Source organism: Pezoporus flaviventris, unplaced genomic scaffold (assembly GCF_033815535.1).
Source record: "Pezoporus flaviventris isolate CSIRO_AGI_PZ_B2104156 unplaced genomic scaffold, CSIRO_AGI_Pfla_v1 ptg000025l, whole genome shotgun sequence".
Taxonomy (NCBI): domain Eukaryota; kingdom Metazoa; phylum Chordata; class Aves; order Psittaciformes; family Psittacidae; genus Pezoporus; species Pezoporus flaviventris.
This window is the reverse complement of record NW_026892573.1, coordinates 12,640,404-12,653,455: the sequence shown is the minus strand read 5'-3', so window position 1 is coordinate 12,653,455 and position 13,052 is coordinate 12,640,404. Positions and strand designations below refer to the sequence as shown.

The following is a 13,052-nucleotide window of genomic DNA, read 5'->3' as shown; positions in this document are numbered from 1 at the left end:
GGCAGGGGGGTTGGAACTAGATGATCTTAAGGTTCTTTCCAACCCTAACTATTCTATGATTCTACGATTCTATTTACTTTCAGAAAAGTCATTCTAAAAGAAATAAAAACCCTCCAAACCCCAAAACCACAAACCCAACCCTCAATTCGCCTTATATTCTCAGATCCAACAGCTTCAGGCTTAGATTTGCTATGCTTCCCCTTCAGAAGCCTTACTGGCAGTGCATTTACATGACACTGGACTTATTTCTCTATTCTGCAGGTATTTTCCAGACCTCAGAAAAATGCAGGGGCAGCTCTATTTTGAGACCAGCTGGAAAAGTCCAGAGCTCTATGACAGCAATGACGAAGACTGCTGAGGAGCCAAGCTCTCACACTACCTAAGGCATGGAGAACACAATCCCAGATTGCATTGGGTTGTAAGCGAGCTTTAAAGGTTATCTAGTCCACTCTCCCTGCAATGAACAGAGACACCTCCAACTATACCAGGTTGTTCAAAGTTCAGTCCAACCTGTGTTTGAGTGTTTGCAATGATGAGGCATCTACCACCTCTCTGGGCAACCTGTGCCAGGGTTTCACCACCTTCATTGTAAAAAAATTTCTCCCTTATATCTAGTTTGAATCCACCCTGCTTTAGTTTAAAAACATTATCCCTACTACAAAGGCTGTCCCCATTTCTCTTATAGCAACCCTGCCTCTCATCTGGATACGCTTCATGATTTGGGTCAACAGGAGACTCAGGCATGGACCACTGCCCCATACTCCCTGACTCCCATGGGCTCCAGACTGGATCAGAGAGTAAGTGCTGTGTAGCACTGATCCCTCTCTAAAAGAGCTGAAGCCCTATAGAGGCTTCTGGATAAGCTAAACACAGTTCAGTGATGCAACAGTGCCCAGGGGACTGGCTGCTAGAACCATACACTGAGGTACCTGTGCACATAGAGTTACTGTTAAAAAACTAAAGTCCATCAAAATCATACATTATATATAAAAAGTATTTCTATATACATATGTGTACATACATAAATGCATTATTTAAAAAAAAAAACAGAAAAATGAAATTTCAGAAGCTTTTAAGGAAAGTCCTGGGAAATGATCTGGTACACCTAAAAGATAAAAAAAATAAAAATTAAGTTATCTGAAAAAGCTGCTCAAGTTAAGCAGAATCTTGGGCCATCCTGCAGCTACCAGAGCACATCACTTACACAAAGGGATGCATAACCCCATTTCAGCAGTGTGAGATACTGTACATCCCAGAACCAGGGGGTGGCAGTTGGGCAATGATGCCTCCTCCCAACAGAAGCACAAGAGAAAGTTGTACCTTGAGAGGGATTATCTCTGTTAGAGAGAGGGGATGCATGATTTGCTGCATTCATTTGCATAAAAAATGCTCTCCCTATGCATTGTGCCAGCCTCTGTGTCTGGTGCGTTATGGATGGAAGTCACTTCTTCCCTAGCGTGGGAAACAGGAGAGAACAGTCTACAAGCTCTCCAGAGTACAAAGAGCCTGGAAGCTTGTATTATGAGAGACCTTTGCACCACTGCTTAAGTGGGACCAGGGGTCTGACTCTACCCAAGCTCCAAAGCACCACACAAGCACTTTGGCAGTCCAGGCAGGACACATTTTTAACTATACATCTCTGGTAATATTTGAATCTCCACTTTCCTCTTGCTGTGAACAACTATTGTAAAACCCAAAGGATCCAGCTCAATCATGCACCGTCTGATCAACATGTGAAGTAGCTGAGAAAACTCTGCCTGAGTAAGAATGACACAAGTCCCAGAACAGAGGCCAAGATGGTGAAAATAAGAGATACACTGGAAGAGAAATGACTTTGATAAAACTATACACATAGAACATATTCACTCATTTTTGTCACTTGTTGTAGCAAATATATGACAGGGCCAGAAAAGAGCAAGCGAAAAACCGACATGGAGATAGACAGATAAGGTATGATCATACATACCTCCCCAAAGAAAACTCTTCTCAACAAATCCCACAAACAAAAATACAACAGACATGCCTGCCAATCTCACCTATGGAAGTTGGTGTAGTCTACTGCCTGTTGTTTTTTGTGACTGCTACAAAACATAGTAGAAAATCGTACCCAATTAAATTATTTGTGTGTTGCATATAAAAGCACAAGCCCAGCTGCTGGTATAAATATGCAAACAGAAGTAGAGAGAGATAAATTGTTTCCCTTTTGCACTTAATTGAGTATAAAGTTAACTATATGGAAATACAGTTATCTCTCTTTATATCTGCATATGCATGGTATAAATGGTTCCCAATTGCCTCTTGCAAGGCATTTATGTAGATTATTTTGACAGTTTGCACCCCACACCTACTGACAAAAGTCAGGACATTTCAGTCTGTCCTTGAAAAGCAATGCATTTCTGAGGCTGTGTACTGACGCTGAAATGTAAGTCAGCAATTTTCATGTCTATGATTAATAAGACTGCAGTATAATGAAATGTGACCGTGTTCCTGCAAACAGTGTTATCAGACATACAGCATGAAAAACAGCACTTGAGAGTACTGGCACCTTGCATTATGGTTTCTGCAAAAGAATTCAGCTAGAAGATCTGAAAATTAACATAACAAACGTCATTATAGAATACTTAATATTTCAATTTACATACGATAAAGACATCTATAAAAGCCAAGTAGCATACATAGGCTGAATTTGGAATGTATGTACTAATCAATCCATGCCTTTCTGCAGCTCTCATGTCGTCACTAGAGCTGGAACGAGATGGCAAATCTCACTGGGACAGTTGTTATGAGGCTGAGACTGGGCTGGCTCATAAAAGTGCTCACTCAATAGATTTTGCTGGCAGTCTCTGCTCATGGGGTACTACTGAAATCACAACCAGGCCCAGCCGCACTGCTGCTATTGTCATCCCTGGTGGACCTGCTGGCTGCGCTTGCAGAGGTGGGTCACTATTTCCCAACTGCTCCTGTGGTCGCTCACTCATTTAAAGCTTTACTTACAACATAAACATCATCAGATTGAACTACAAAAATAGCCATGTAATGCTGAGCAATAAAAATAACCAATTTCAGTCTCCTCCCAATAGAGATTTGAACTTCATACACCTTTCAAACTACGCCAAATGAACTTTACTCCAAAATTAGCTGGAAATTTCAATTTTATATTGTGTGCAAAAAATGCACATAAATTATCTTGTCCACATCCATCCAAAAAAATTACATACTATCATTTTTTACAGCCATTTTATGAATATAGGGAAAGAACTGCTTTCCTTTCTTACACAGGTAACTCGATGAGTTTAAAAACAACCCCACCCCCCCCCCCCCCCCACTCCCAAAACCACAAAAGCCAAAAACCAAACAAAAACCACAAAAAAAATATCCCATAAAGTATGGCCCTTGCATCCTAATAAACCTTATGAAAATTAAGTTAAAATACTGAATCTGATGCAAAAAGGATAAAAAAAGATATGTAAAAAGAATATGTAAAAAGGATACCATTAATGTAATTTAAAATTATATCAATATTTTCATTAGATTAAGTGATTAAACTGTAACAGTTCCAGGTAATTTTAGTCGCTGTATAGCTGCATTAGGATTATTATCTTCAGCTGATGTCAACATTTTTATCAGAAAGAAATAGAATTGAGCAAATAATTATGAAAAAAAAAGTATTTCACTTCAGAACATTGTGAAATTCACCAAACTATTCAACTAAAACCTTTAGATCAGTTCTGAAACACAAAATTTGCTCCTAAATGAATCAAAATGATCTATAAGATTTGATTTCCCTGGAATTGACACTAACACCTCAAAAATCAGGGGCTTTTCAGTCCATTTGGAGTTCATGATTACTACTACCAAGAAATAAAAGAACCCCTTTGCTATCCAACAATCTGTATGCAAAATAGTTATGGTGCAAGATGTTAGAGTCTCCTCCCTAAAATACTCTGAGAAAAATTTAAAAGGTACGTGGTAAATTTGAATAAATGTCATGATCTGTAAATGTGCATGTGGAAAACTTTTTGGGCTGTGTGTCTTTGGGACGACTTTGGTTTCCTGGTCTGCTCTTGTACTCCTGAAGACATACAAAAGTCAAAGTAAAATCCAAACAAAACAATCCCTTTTTAATTCTAACCAGATAAATTCAAAATTCCAAGGAGAAGCAGCAAGAACATTAACAGGTTCTGTTAACGTTGGTCCTTCCTCAAAAAAAAACCAACCCAAGCATTTCATACTAATGATACCATTTCTTACTATTATACAGAAACACGGCAATGCCGAGTTCCAGTTTAAGATTTCTAAGCGTTGTTAAAAGGGTCCCACAGCTCAAAATGCCATTTCTAAAATGAAAAGACAGTGGCCTACTAACTGGCCTTGTGACTTCTTTCTTTACAGTAATTTCAAACATGAAAATGTGCAGACAAGGATGTGTAACATTTTGTTATTAGCCAGTTCCGATAAACACAGTAACTGTATATTATTCACCAACCTTTTGTAATTCAGGGCCTCCTTCTGCCACCCTCAGAGCTGAACCCCGGAGACTGTCACTCTTTGGCAGCAGTCCTGTACTATGTATTATGCTACTCAGATACTCGGTACTATGTATTATGCTACTCAGATACTCGATCTACTCAGTGAGATGGATTTAGTGTTTGCTGTTTTGGTGTATTTACATCTTCTCGATTCACAAAGCCCAATCCTGCTTCCACTGATGTTCCACTGATCTGCAGAGATGGGGAGACTGACAATTTATACCCAGAATTTAGGACTGTTTAGATTATGTATGAGATTTTAATCTGCTAGTTTTCCTTTCAGAAATCTTTTAAATTTTACCCGTTCATGTAAAAAATATTAATACTGAGCAAAGCTAAAATTTATACTAGTTTCTCCTTCCCCTGTTCTCTGAACTCATCATGGTATCATGATTTCAGTGTGATGTGTAAGCACAGTGCTACCTGGTTCACAGACGACTTTGTGTGAAGAAGCTGATGGGAGGAGGGAATAAAGACAAAAGGAAAAAGAGAAGGGGCTATACTGGGCTCTTATGTTTGCAACCTCTCCTTACTGGGAGACTTTGGCCAGAGTGCTTTCAGGTGCACTGGAAACAAAGTGGATGGGAAAGCCTGGAGTATTAGTTACATACACTGGAATATATAGCTCTCGCTGTTAAAAACAGGGAGAAAATCATTTTACCCTTCATTCCTTATTAGCCTGTTTTTTGCTAGAGCTGGTATAGGCTTTTCCTGGGACAGTGAATTCCCCTTATACCAAGAAACTAGTTCATCTTAAAGGAGAGAGTCTGTCTTTCTGGAGCACTTGATCATCTCAGAAATGCCTGCAAGTGTAGAGTCCTGGTCAAGAAGAGGAATCTCCTCACCATATGGGCAGAGCAGGGGAAGAATGGAAAGGCAGCTGTCCTGTTCATATGCAAGAAAGTCCACCATAACAGGGTACAGCTGGAAGCAGAGTGGGTCACTTCAAGGGACTATTTCACCATGCCTCTGTCCCAGTGGCATACTTGCTGTATTAAGTACTGGAAGCTAGAAAAAAAATCTGCAAAGGCAATGTTGCAGGATACCTGTATCTATACTTAGAGAGCTAATTTGCTTACATTGTTAGTATCAGCATTAAAGATACAGAGGAAAACAATTCACATGACTAAAGGACACAGTCTGAAAGTTGTTTTTGCAAGAATGGGAACAATTGGAGATAGCATTCTTTGAGAAAGGACGGTCTGGTAGCAAAAACACAGACTGTGTATAGATTCTGTTCTTGACCATGCTGCAACCAACCAGTATGATGCTAATGAAGTCAATGAGGACCTGATTTTTACAAGGATTTCTGCATCTCTTATCTGCATGAGCTATGCTTCTTTTACAAGCACAGTTGTAGGTATAGAGAAAAAGTATCGAGAGAAATCTTCAGCTTGAACAAAGCTGAATAACTGTGTGTCCAAGCATACCATCTCTTCAAGAAAATGAAGTATTGAATGTTATGTCGCTGTCACTCAGGTATAGACTTTTTACTTCATCTTCTTGCTCTATGTGGTTCATAGAAAGTGGCATGACAACAGAACAGGCAGAGATCTCCAAGGTAAGAAATGTTTGCCCAGAGGTTGCACAAGTCTTCTTGGGGCTTTACTATCAACTTTATCAAGGGGGGGCAAGGTCACAGTAAAGCATGATCTGTCTAATCTTCACATAGGGAAACACACCTTACTAGATAATGGATGTAACTCCTGCTGTAAATTGCACCATGAACCAATAAATTTATGACTGCATCCAGCAGTAACAGCATGTGAAACTTATTTCCAAGCTAGGTTATACACACTTATCTTCTAATCTCAGATGTAAAATGGAGACTGAGCTTACATATTTCATGGAGAAATAAAGGATCAGCCTAAGGTTTGTAAATAAGAGCCTCAAATTAAAAAATAGTCTGCAGTAGAAATATAAACTGTTACGTGTCACCAGCATACAGTGTCTTTCTGCACTGGATGTTGGCAGCTATCTGATAAAAGGTTTGTCACACTTGCTCGGTAATGGAATCATCTCTGATCCAAGCTTGTCCAAGGGCAGCAATATTGAACAAGTAGTGCATGAGAAACATGATTCTATCCTTCAGCAGTTCTTATTTTTAAATTTCTCTGGCCTCACAAAATGTCAGAGGGTCAGGCGAGCACCACACTGCCTACAGAGAGATAATGACTACTATAGTCATAGATTATGGTATTATTAGTATTACATTTCTAAACAATGTCAGAAGATATCAGACATCTCTGGAACCTCTGATCTACACTCTGAAACACTGTTTATATCATCAACTAGCATTTCTCAGCAAAGAAAAACAAAGAATATCTGCTTAAAGGAATCAGAAACACCTTTCAGTCATGTGGGTTACAAGGCAGTGCTTTGCTTCCCATTTTCTGAATCAAGTGGCTTAGCACAAATAAACTATAGTTCCACCAACAGTCTAAGCTACCAGAAGTTGGCACTGATGCTGAAAGAAGCAATTCACCCTGCCTCATCTCCAGCCACTTGGATCCTCTTTCACACCAACCTACATATTCATGTGGCCAAGCAGTGAAGCAGACTGAGAATCCAGGTTAAAACAAGCCCCAAACCTATAAAATGATTAATTTTAGCCCTGTCAGTTTAATATACTCCAGCTATTTGAGGAACTAAAGCATGAGAAATCAAAACTATGCTCATCAACTAATTGAAACCATAAAAGCAGATTTACTACAAATAAAGGAAAAAGTCTACCTTGTTACCAATATATGAAGTTTTATTTCCTTATGGACCCACATCATACTGCAGATGGTACTGTGTTACCCACAAGAGCTAGAGGATATTTGCTGATGGTGTTTTTATACCACCTGGTATTGGACTCCTAAATTAGACCATCAGGGTCTCAAAGTTTCCTCTGCTCAGTGCACTGCCTATCAAACGGCAGACTGTAACTCATGCCATTGGAGGTATTTAGCTCACCCAGGTCTAACCACCTACGCCTCAGCCAGTCACTACTTCAAATATCCAACCAACCAACATCAGCACTTTGGGAGCACAAAGCACTTCAACCAGGTGACCTACATTCAGGCAACTACTTCACAGTGAGACCAATCTTGCTGCTAAGTGCTTTTGTCTTTCCATTAATGGAATCTCTAAGATGTAGACACAGACTTAAGATGCCAGCATTTGTCACAGGAAACTGCTGTTTGTCTCAGGCACCTAACTTCCCTACCTAAGCTACACATTTCCTTTAGTAACCCCCAAATGTTTTAGCGAAGGAACTTTTTAGGGGAAATGAAGAGAGACATATCATTGCCATAAACCCACGGCTTTCACTATTATTCCAGCAATATGTTGTAATGAGTTATCTTTTAAAAACACATAAACAGAATACCTCCTGTGACAAGTTTGCCAAAGAAACCTTCATTGTACCTTCTAAGCTGTCAGCCTAGTTGGTATCCACAACGGTGTGCAGCTAGCGTCACTGCCTTGCACTGAGAATTGAATAACCGTGTTCTGCATAATTTTCTGCATATTATTCCTGAATTGTAGCATCCCTGCTATTTCTAACATTGGTCTTCTCTACTATATTTGATAATCTCAATAAGTTATGGAGTATTTGGTTCTCTAAATGCCTGTGTATATGAGCTCCTGGTGAGTGGAGACAGATTAAGTCCTTTTTGACCTCCTGACTCATAAAAAATTGGAAGAGAAGAAAAATGAGCTCATCAAAGTACAATGGATCTGATTCATCTCCCAAGTTATGTATTATACCACTATGGATCATGGGACTTAAACATATGCAACCTGAATGTGAGACAGAAGGAATTAGGTCTTTTGTCATTTGGATCCATCGCCTTTACTGTTATAAAAGTAATTCTGGCATGCCCTTTAAAAAAATAAAAAATGTAGAAGTACGGATCTTAAAGAATAAGCAGTGAAAATTTGGGTACAGGAGAGGCATGAAAGCCTCATGCAGGCTGCATGCCTAGAGATAGACATGACATTATTTGTATTTGCCTGAAATACAGCACACACACCAAAAGCAGCACTTTGAAGGAAGTAAAACGATCTGCTTTCCTGAATGAAATTTGTGAACACCCAGTTTTAACATTTCTCCCTAATTTAAAGCCCTTTAATTTCTAAAGTAATTCTGTGCCTCCAGTAGGTTGCTAGTCGAGATGATGGCTTAAACAACAGTAGTACTTTCTGCATTACACTGCTGTTGCTACACAATTCTAAAAAGATTTGTTGCAATACATGGACTGTACTCATGAAGATTCGTGGAACTGCTGTTTTATTGTACAAGTATATCCTGAATTTCAACAAAAAGAGAAATATAAACTTCAGAAAATACCTCTCCCCCCAACTTACTTTCCCTGCCCTCTCTCCCACACACTTCTAGCCAAACAACAGTATCACTGCAACATCACTTCAGAAATATTTACATAGTTTTGGTGGGAATGCAGTTAAGCAAGGATAATTGCACATGCCTGAACATTTGGCTGAGGTAAAAAACAAAGTTGGCAAGTATCTTTTTAGTGAATTCTGCTATCCCAACTAGAGCAAGCAGTGAACCAGAACAAATTTTTGTACTTTTGCAGAAATTGAAAAGAGCAAACTTACTTTCTAAGGAAATGAAATAGCTACTGGAAAGACAACGTTTTCAATTAGGAAGCCAGTGGAGCCCACCTTCAAATTTCCGTTTCAATGAACAGGAATAGGCTCATTTAATGAAATACAGAATTTGTATGACGGCTTGCATATCATTCTTTGGTAGATGAACAGTACAACAGTTTTAGAGATACCTTAAATATAACAGATCTTGCTTTCATCAAAATTGTGTAAATATCTTGAAATAAGCACATTATCAGTAGAAAGAAAAGTGCTAAGCTGTTGACTTCATGTGTAATTATTGCTAATACCTATTGACTTTGAGATTGGAGTAATGGAGGGTGGCATATGTGATCCCAGTATCTGAAAATGGCTCTGAAACTTATTTGTGGAAGAGATGCTAGTAGGACTGATAGACATGGCAGAAAATTACCACCGAGTGTGCTTAAGAACAGAATAAACACATGGAGAGCAACACAGGCTAACAGAGAAATGTAAATGTGGCTTTGGAGGTTGAGTTCTTTGAATGATTATGCAGTATGGGTGACTTGGCTGAGACAATGTACTTCCATTTAAAAAAGCTTCTGATGAAGTTATCTATCAGACTCCAACTATGGTGACAAGGAGGAACCACAGAAAAGACATCAAGCAATAAAAGTGCCTTTTAAATGATAAGGGGAAAAGAAAAAAGTTAGGAATAATTGGTTGTTTCTTTTAAAATGAATACAGTCAAACATACTAACAAACCCAAGACAAACAAAAAAACACACCCCCCCCCCAACAAAACAGATTCAGATATTCACTAGTTCCTAAAAGATTCAGTTTCACAGTGCAAGAATTACAGCCAAATTAATAATCCAGCAAGATTATCAACAAGAAGTAGGTAGTTTTTCACATACTCCACAATTAAACTTTGGAACTCACTGCTCCAAGATGCTTTGAAGATCAGAAGAACAAATGAATACAGAAGATACAGCTAGCGGTAAAAAAGACCGTTGGGAGCTATTAATCACAAAACTGCAATATAGTGTATGGCTTCAATGTGTCTGCACAACATATACCTCAAGGGAAGCTGCGATAGTTTACTGTCTGCTTATCCTCTTCTTCTTCCCTGAGCATATTATGTTGGCCACTGCCAAAGAAAGGATACTGGACTGCACGTACCTTTGATCCAATTCAGTGTAGCCATGTTTATATTGTATGATAACCATGGGCACTGATGGCACTCAAGTAATTTAAAACCAAGAGGTAAAACCCATCTGCATTTTGGAACCAAGACATTGATCCTAATATAGCTTACATGTAGCTATCGAGAAAGTGAATCGAAGCCTTTTGAGAAAAGCCTCTAATAGATTTTAGCAGACTTTAAGTGCAAATTACAGCTTTTCACTTTGTGAAGAAAAAAATCCACAAACCTCCCCAAATAAATACTGCTATTATTGGTTAGAAATAGGGCTTAACTAAACCTCTGGAGCTGAACACTTCTGCTTATAGAGAACACTAAGTGGAATCCACCCTGAACTGGGCATAACCAACAGCGAAATTAAAAATTCTAAGAGACTAATTCTAAAACAAGCATTGAAGAAAAAGATGAAGGAGTGGCTCTGATGCCTGTAATCCATCACACATACCTCCAGATGAGACTAATTACTCTTTGGAAGCACCTGTTTCTTTCCATTGACTATGAAGGCAATCCAAATACCTAGTTCAGCTGTAAAAGTCTTCACTAGTGTTATCTGAGTTACATGAATCCCACAGCCCTGGAGTCTCATTAACTCGAGACTGACTTACATTTTACTTGTACCTGTTTTGCAAACCAAACCACTCCATGTACGGAAATACTTGTAAACCAAATTACTTTGAAGAAACACAAGGACAATTTTAATGATATATAGTAAATTTTGAGATTACTGAACCTGGGAGTCGGAGAGAGTCGTAAACATGCTGTAGCTACTTACATCAGTTTTAGCTCGTGCTCCAGTTGACACTGGGTAAGGCAAACAGTCTAGCTCCTGGTAGTCTGCTCTTCTGTTTTTCCAAGATCCCTTTCCTTGATGATCTCCATAAAAGACTGTCTCCACTTGAACAGGGCACTGTAAGAGAATTTTAAAAACCCTGTAAATAAAGGTAAGTCATAAATATTTTTAATGTGAGCTGCAAGATAAAAACATTGGAATTTTATCTTTTTAAAGCTTTTTTTTTTCTCTGATGTAATGTAAACATTTGGTCTCAATCTTTTTTTCTTAAAGCCACCTGCTGCATAATTTTTACATTTTGCTAAATTACACATCAAGATATTATGTGAAGTGGTTTCCTTAACAGCTAGGATACACCATCGGAGAATTAATAAATAGCGGTACACTTTCCTAAATATGAAGGAACTGAATCACTTCTTCCTTAGAAATTGAAATTGTTTTATTCAAATTGTTTAAAACTATCTTTTCATTTTATTTCAGGTTCGTCTTTATAATTTAACCAGAGACCCAGCAAATCCCCATTTTCAAACTACAGACTCTGAACTTTCCAAACCCACTTTTCTTTGTTCCCCAAACCTGGTGAGATCTCACTTAATTGCTTCACCTCTGCACTATTTTTTTTAAAGGATGCATGCCCTAACTCTGGGCCCACACGTACCCAACCACACTGATGGATACTGAATGCCAGGAAGAGACCAACTGCACAACATTCCACCACACAGAATCATAGAATAGTTAGGGTTGGAAAGGACCTTAAGATCATCTAGTTCCAACCCCCCTGCCATGGGCAGGGGCAAATCATGGTTTGCCTCAAAAGGATAATAAGGTGTACAAGCAATGATCAACCTCTGCTGCAATCCAGCAGGATCCATGCTGGGAACAATCAAGGAATCAGGATCATAGGTACACTGCAGAGCAGTCCCAAGCTGTTGGGTACAATCAGTGAAAATCAGTCCATTTTCTGGCTGCTTCCCCTTCACAAGAGGATGAATTTGCTGCTGGTCTTTAACAGCAACTGCCTAGGTCTCAGTTAGTATATTTTCAGGGATGTAAAAGTAGGAGGCTTTGAAAAGCTGACAAAAGAATAAGCATGCAGCCCAAAAAAGTCTGAAGATAATACACTACTGACAAAGAATTAAAAGAATGTGTAAGTTAAAGTTTTGTTCAATGAAAATCATATCTGTGATATAAAATGGGGTAATCATAATCAATTTTTCTGTCACTATCCATGAATGATAAAAGACTAAAACCAAAAAATATGATTCTTACTCTTTATATCTGTTTTTTCTTTACTGAAACTGAGCACTTGACATCAAATGTCAATGAAGCAGACACATTAAACAACAGGGAAACACGCTGTTTACAGCAAGAGAGGTTTATCTCTATTGTGTCATTTAGAAAGTACCTCCTTCTATATTGCTATGAAAGCCTTTCTTTCATAGGAAAGGTACACATTTCAAAGGAGCAGCACTGTTAATCGCAGTTTTCCAAAGCCAGCACTTTTGTTGTTAGTACATTCAGATAGCCCAGCTTTTTGTTCTTAAATCATGTATTCATAGCGTTGGTGACAGAATGTTTCAGAAAATAATCTGGTGACAGGTGATTGTTTTTAATATCTTTTCTGGATCAGCCAGTGCTACTGCCCCATGCTATCTCCCAGTAAAAAACTGACTGGCTGTAACTTGCAGTTTACACAAATGTAAAGACAGGCCATCTCCCACCATTCAAGTTACTACTTTTTAGAGAACACCTTAAATTTATTCACCAAAATACTGCAAGACCCCCTACTCCCACCCAATTAGTTTCATAACATTTATTCACCCAGTCCGTTTTCACTAGCAAATATTTAGTCATCTTCCCATGAAACTTCCGTTCAATACGACACCTTCAAAACAGAAAAACTGAAATAGTAACAAAATATCAGAGTTACTTCCAGATGAAAAATCAGATGAAA

At 38.6% G+C, this 13,052-nt stretch overlaps 1 protein-coding gene across 5 annotated transcripts in view; it reads right to left on the bottom strand.

Annotated features, from left to right (window-relative positions):
• Nucleotides 1-13,052, bottom strand: part of STARD13 (StAR related lipid transfer domain containing 13) — a 297,743-nt gene that overhangs the window by 205,945 nt on the left and 78,746 nt on the right. For all 5 annotated transcript variants that reach the window (XM_061457525.1, XM_061457527.1, XM_061457524.1 and 2 more), the window contains one exon: nt 11,081-11,215. In XM_061457525.1, coding sequence (XP_061313509.1) covers nt 11,081-11,215 — 135 coding nt within the window. The remainder of the gene's footprint in view (nt 1-11,080; nt 11,216-13,052) is intronic.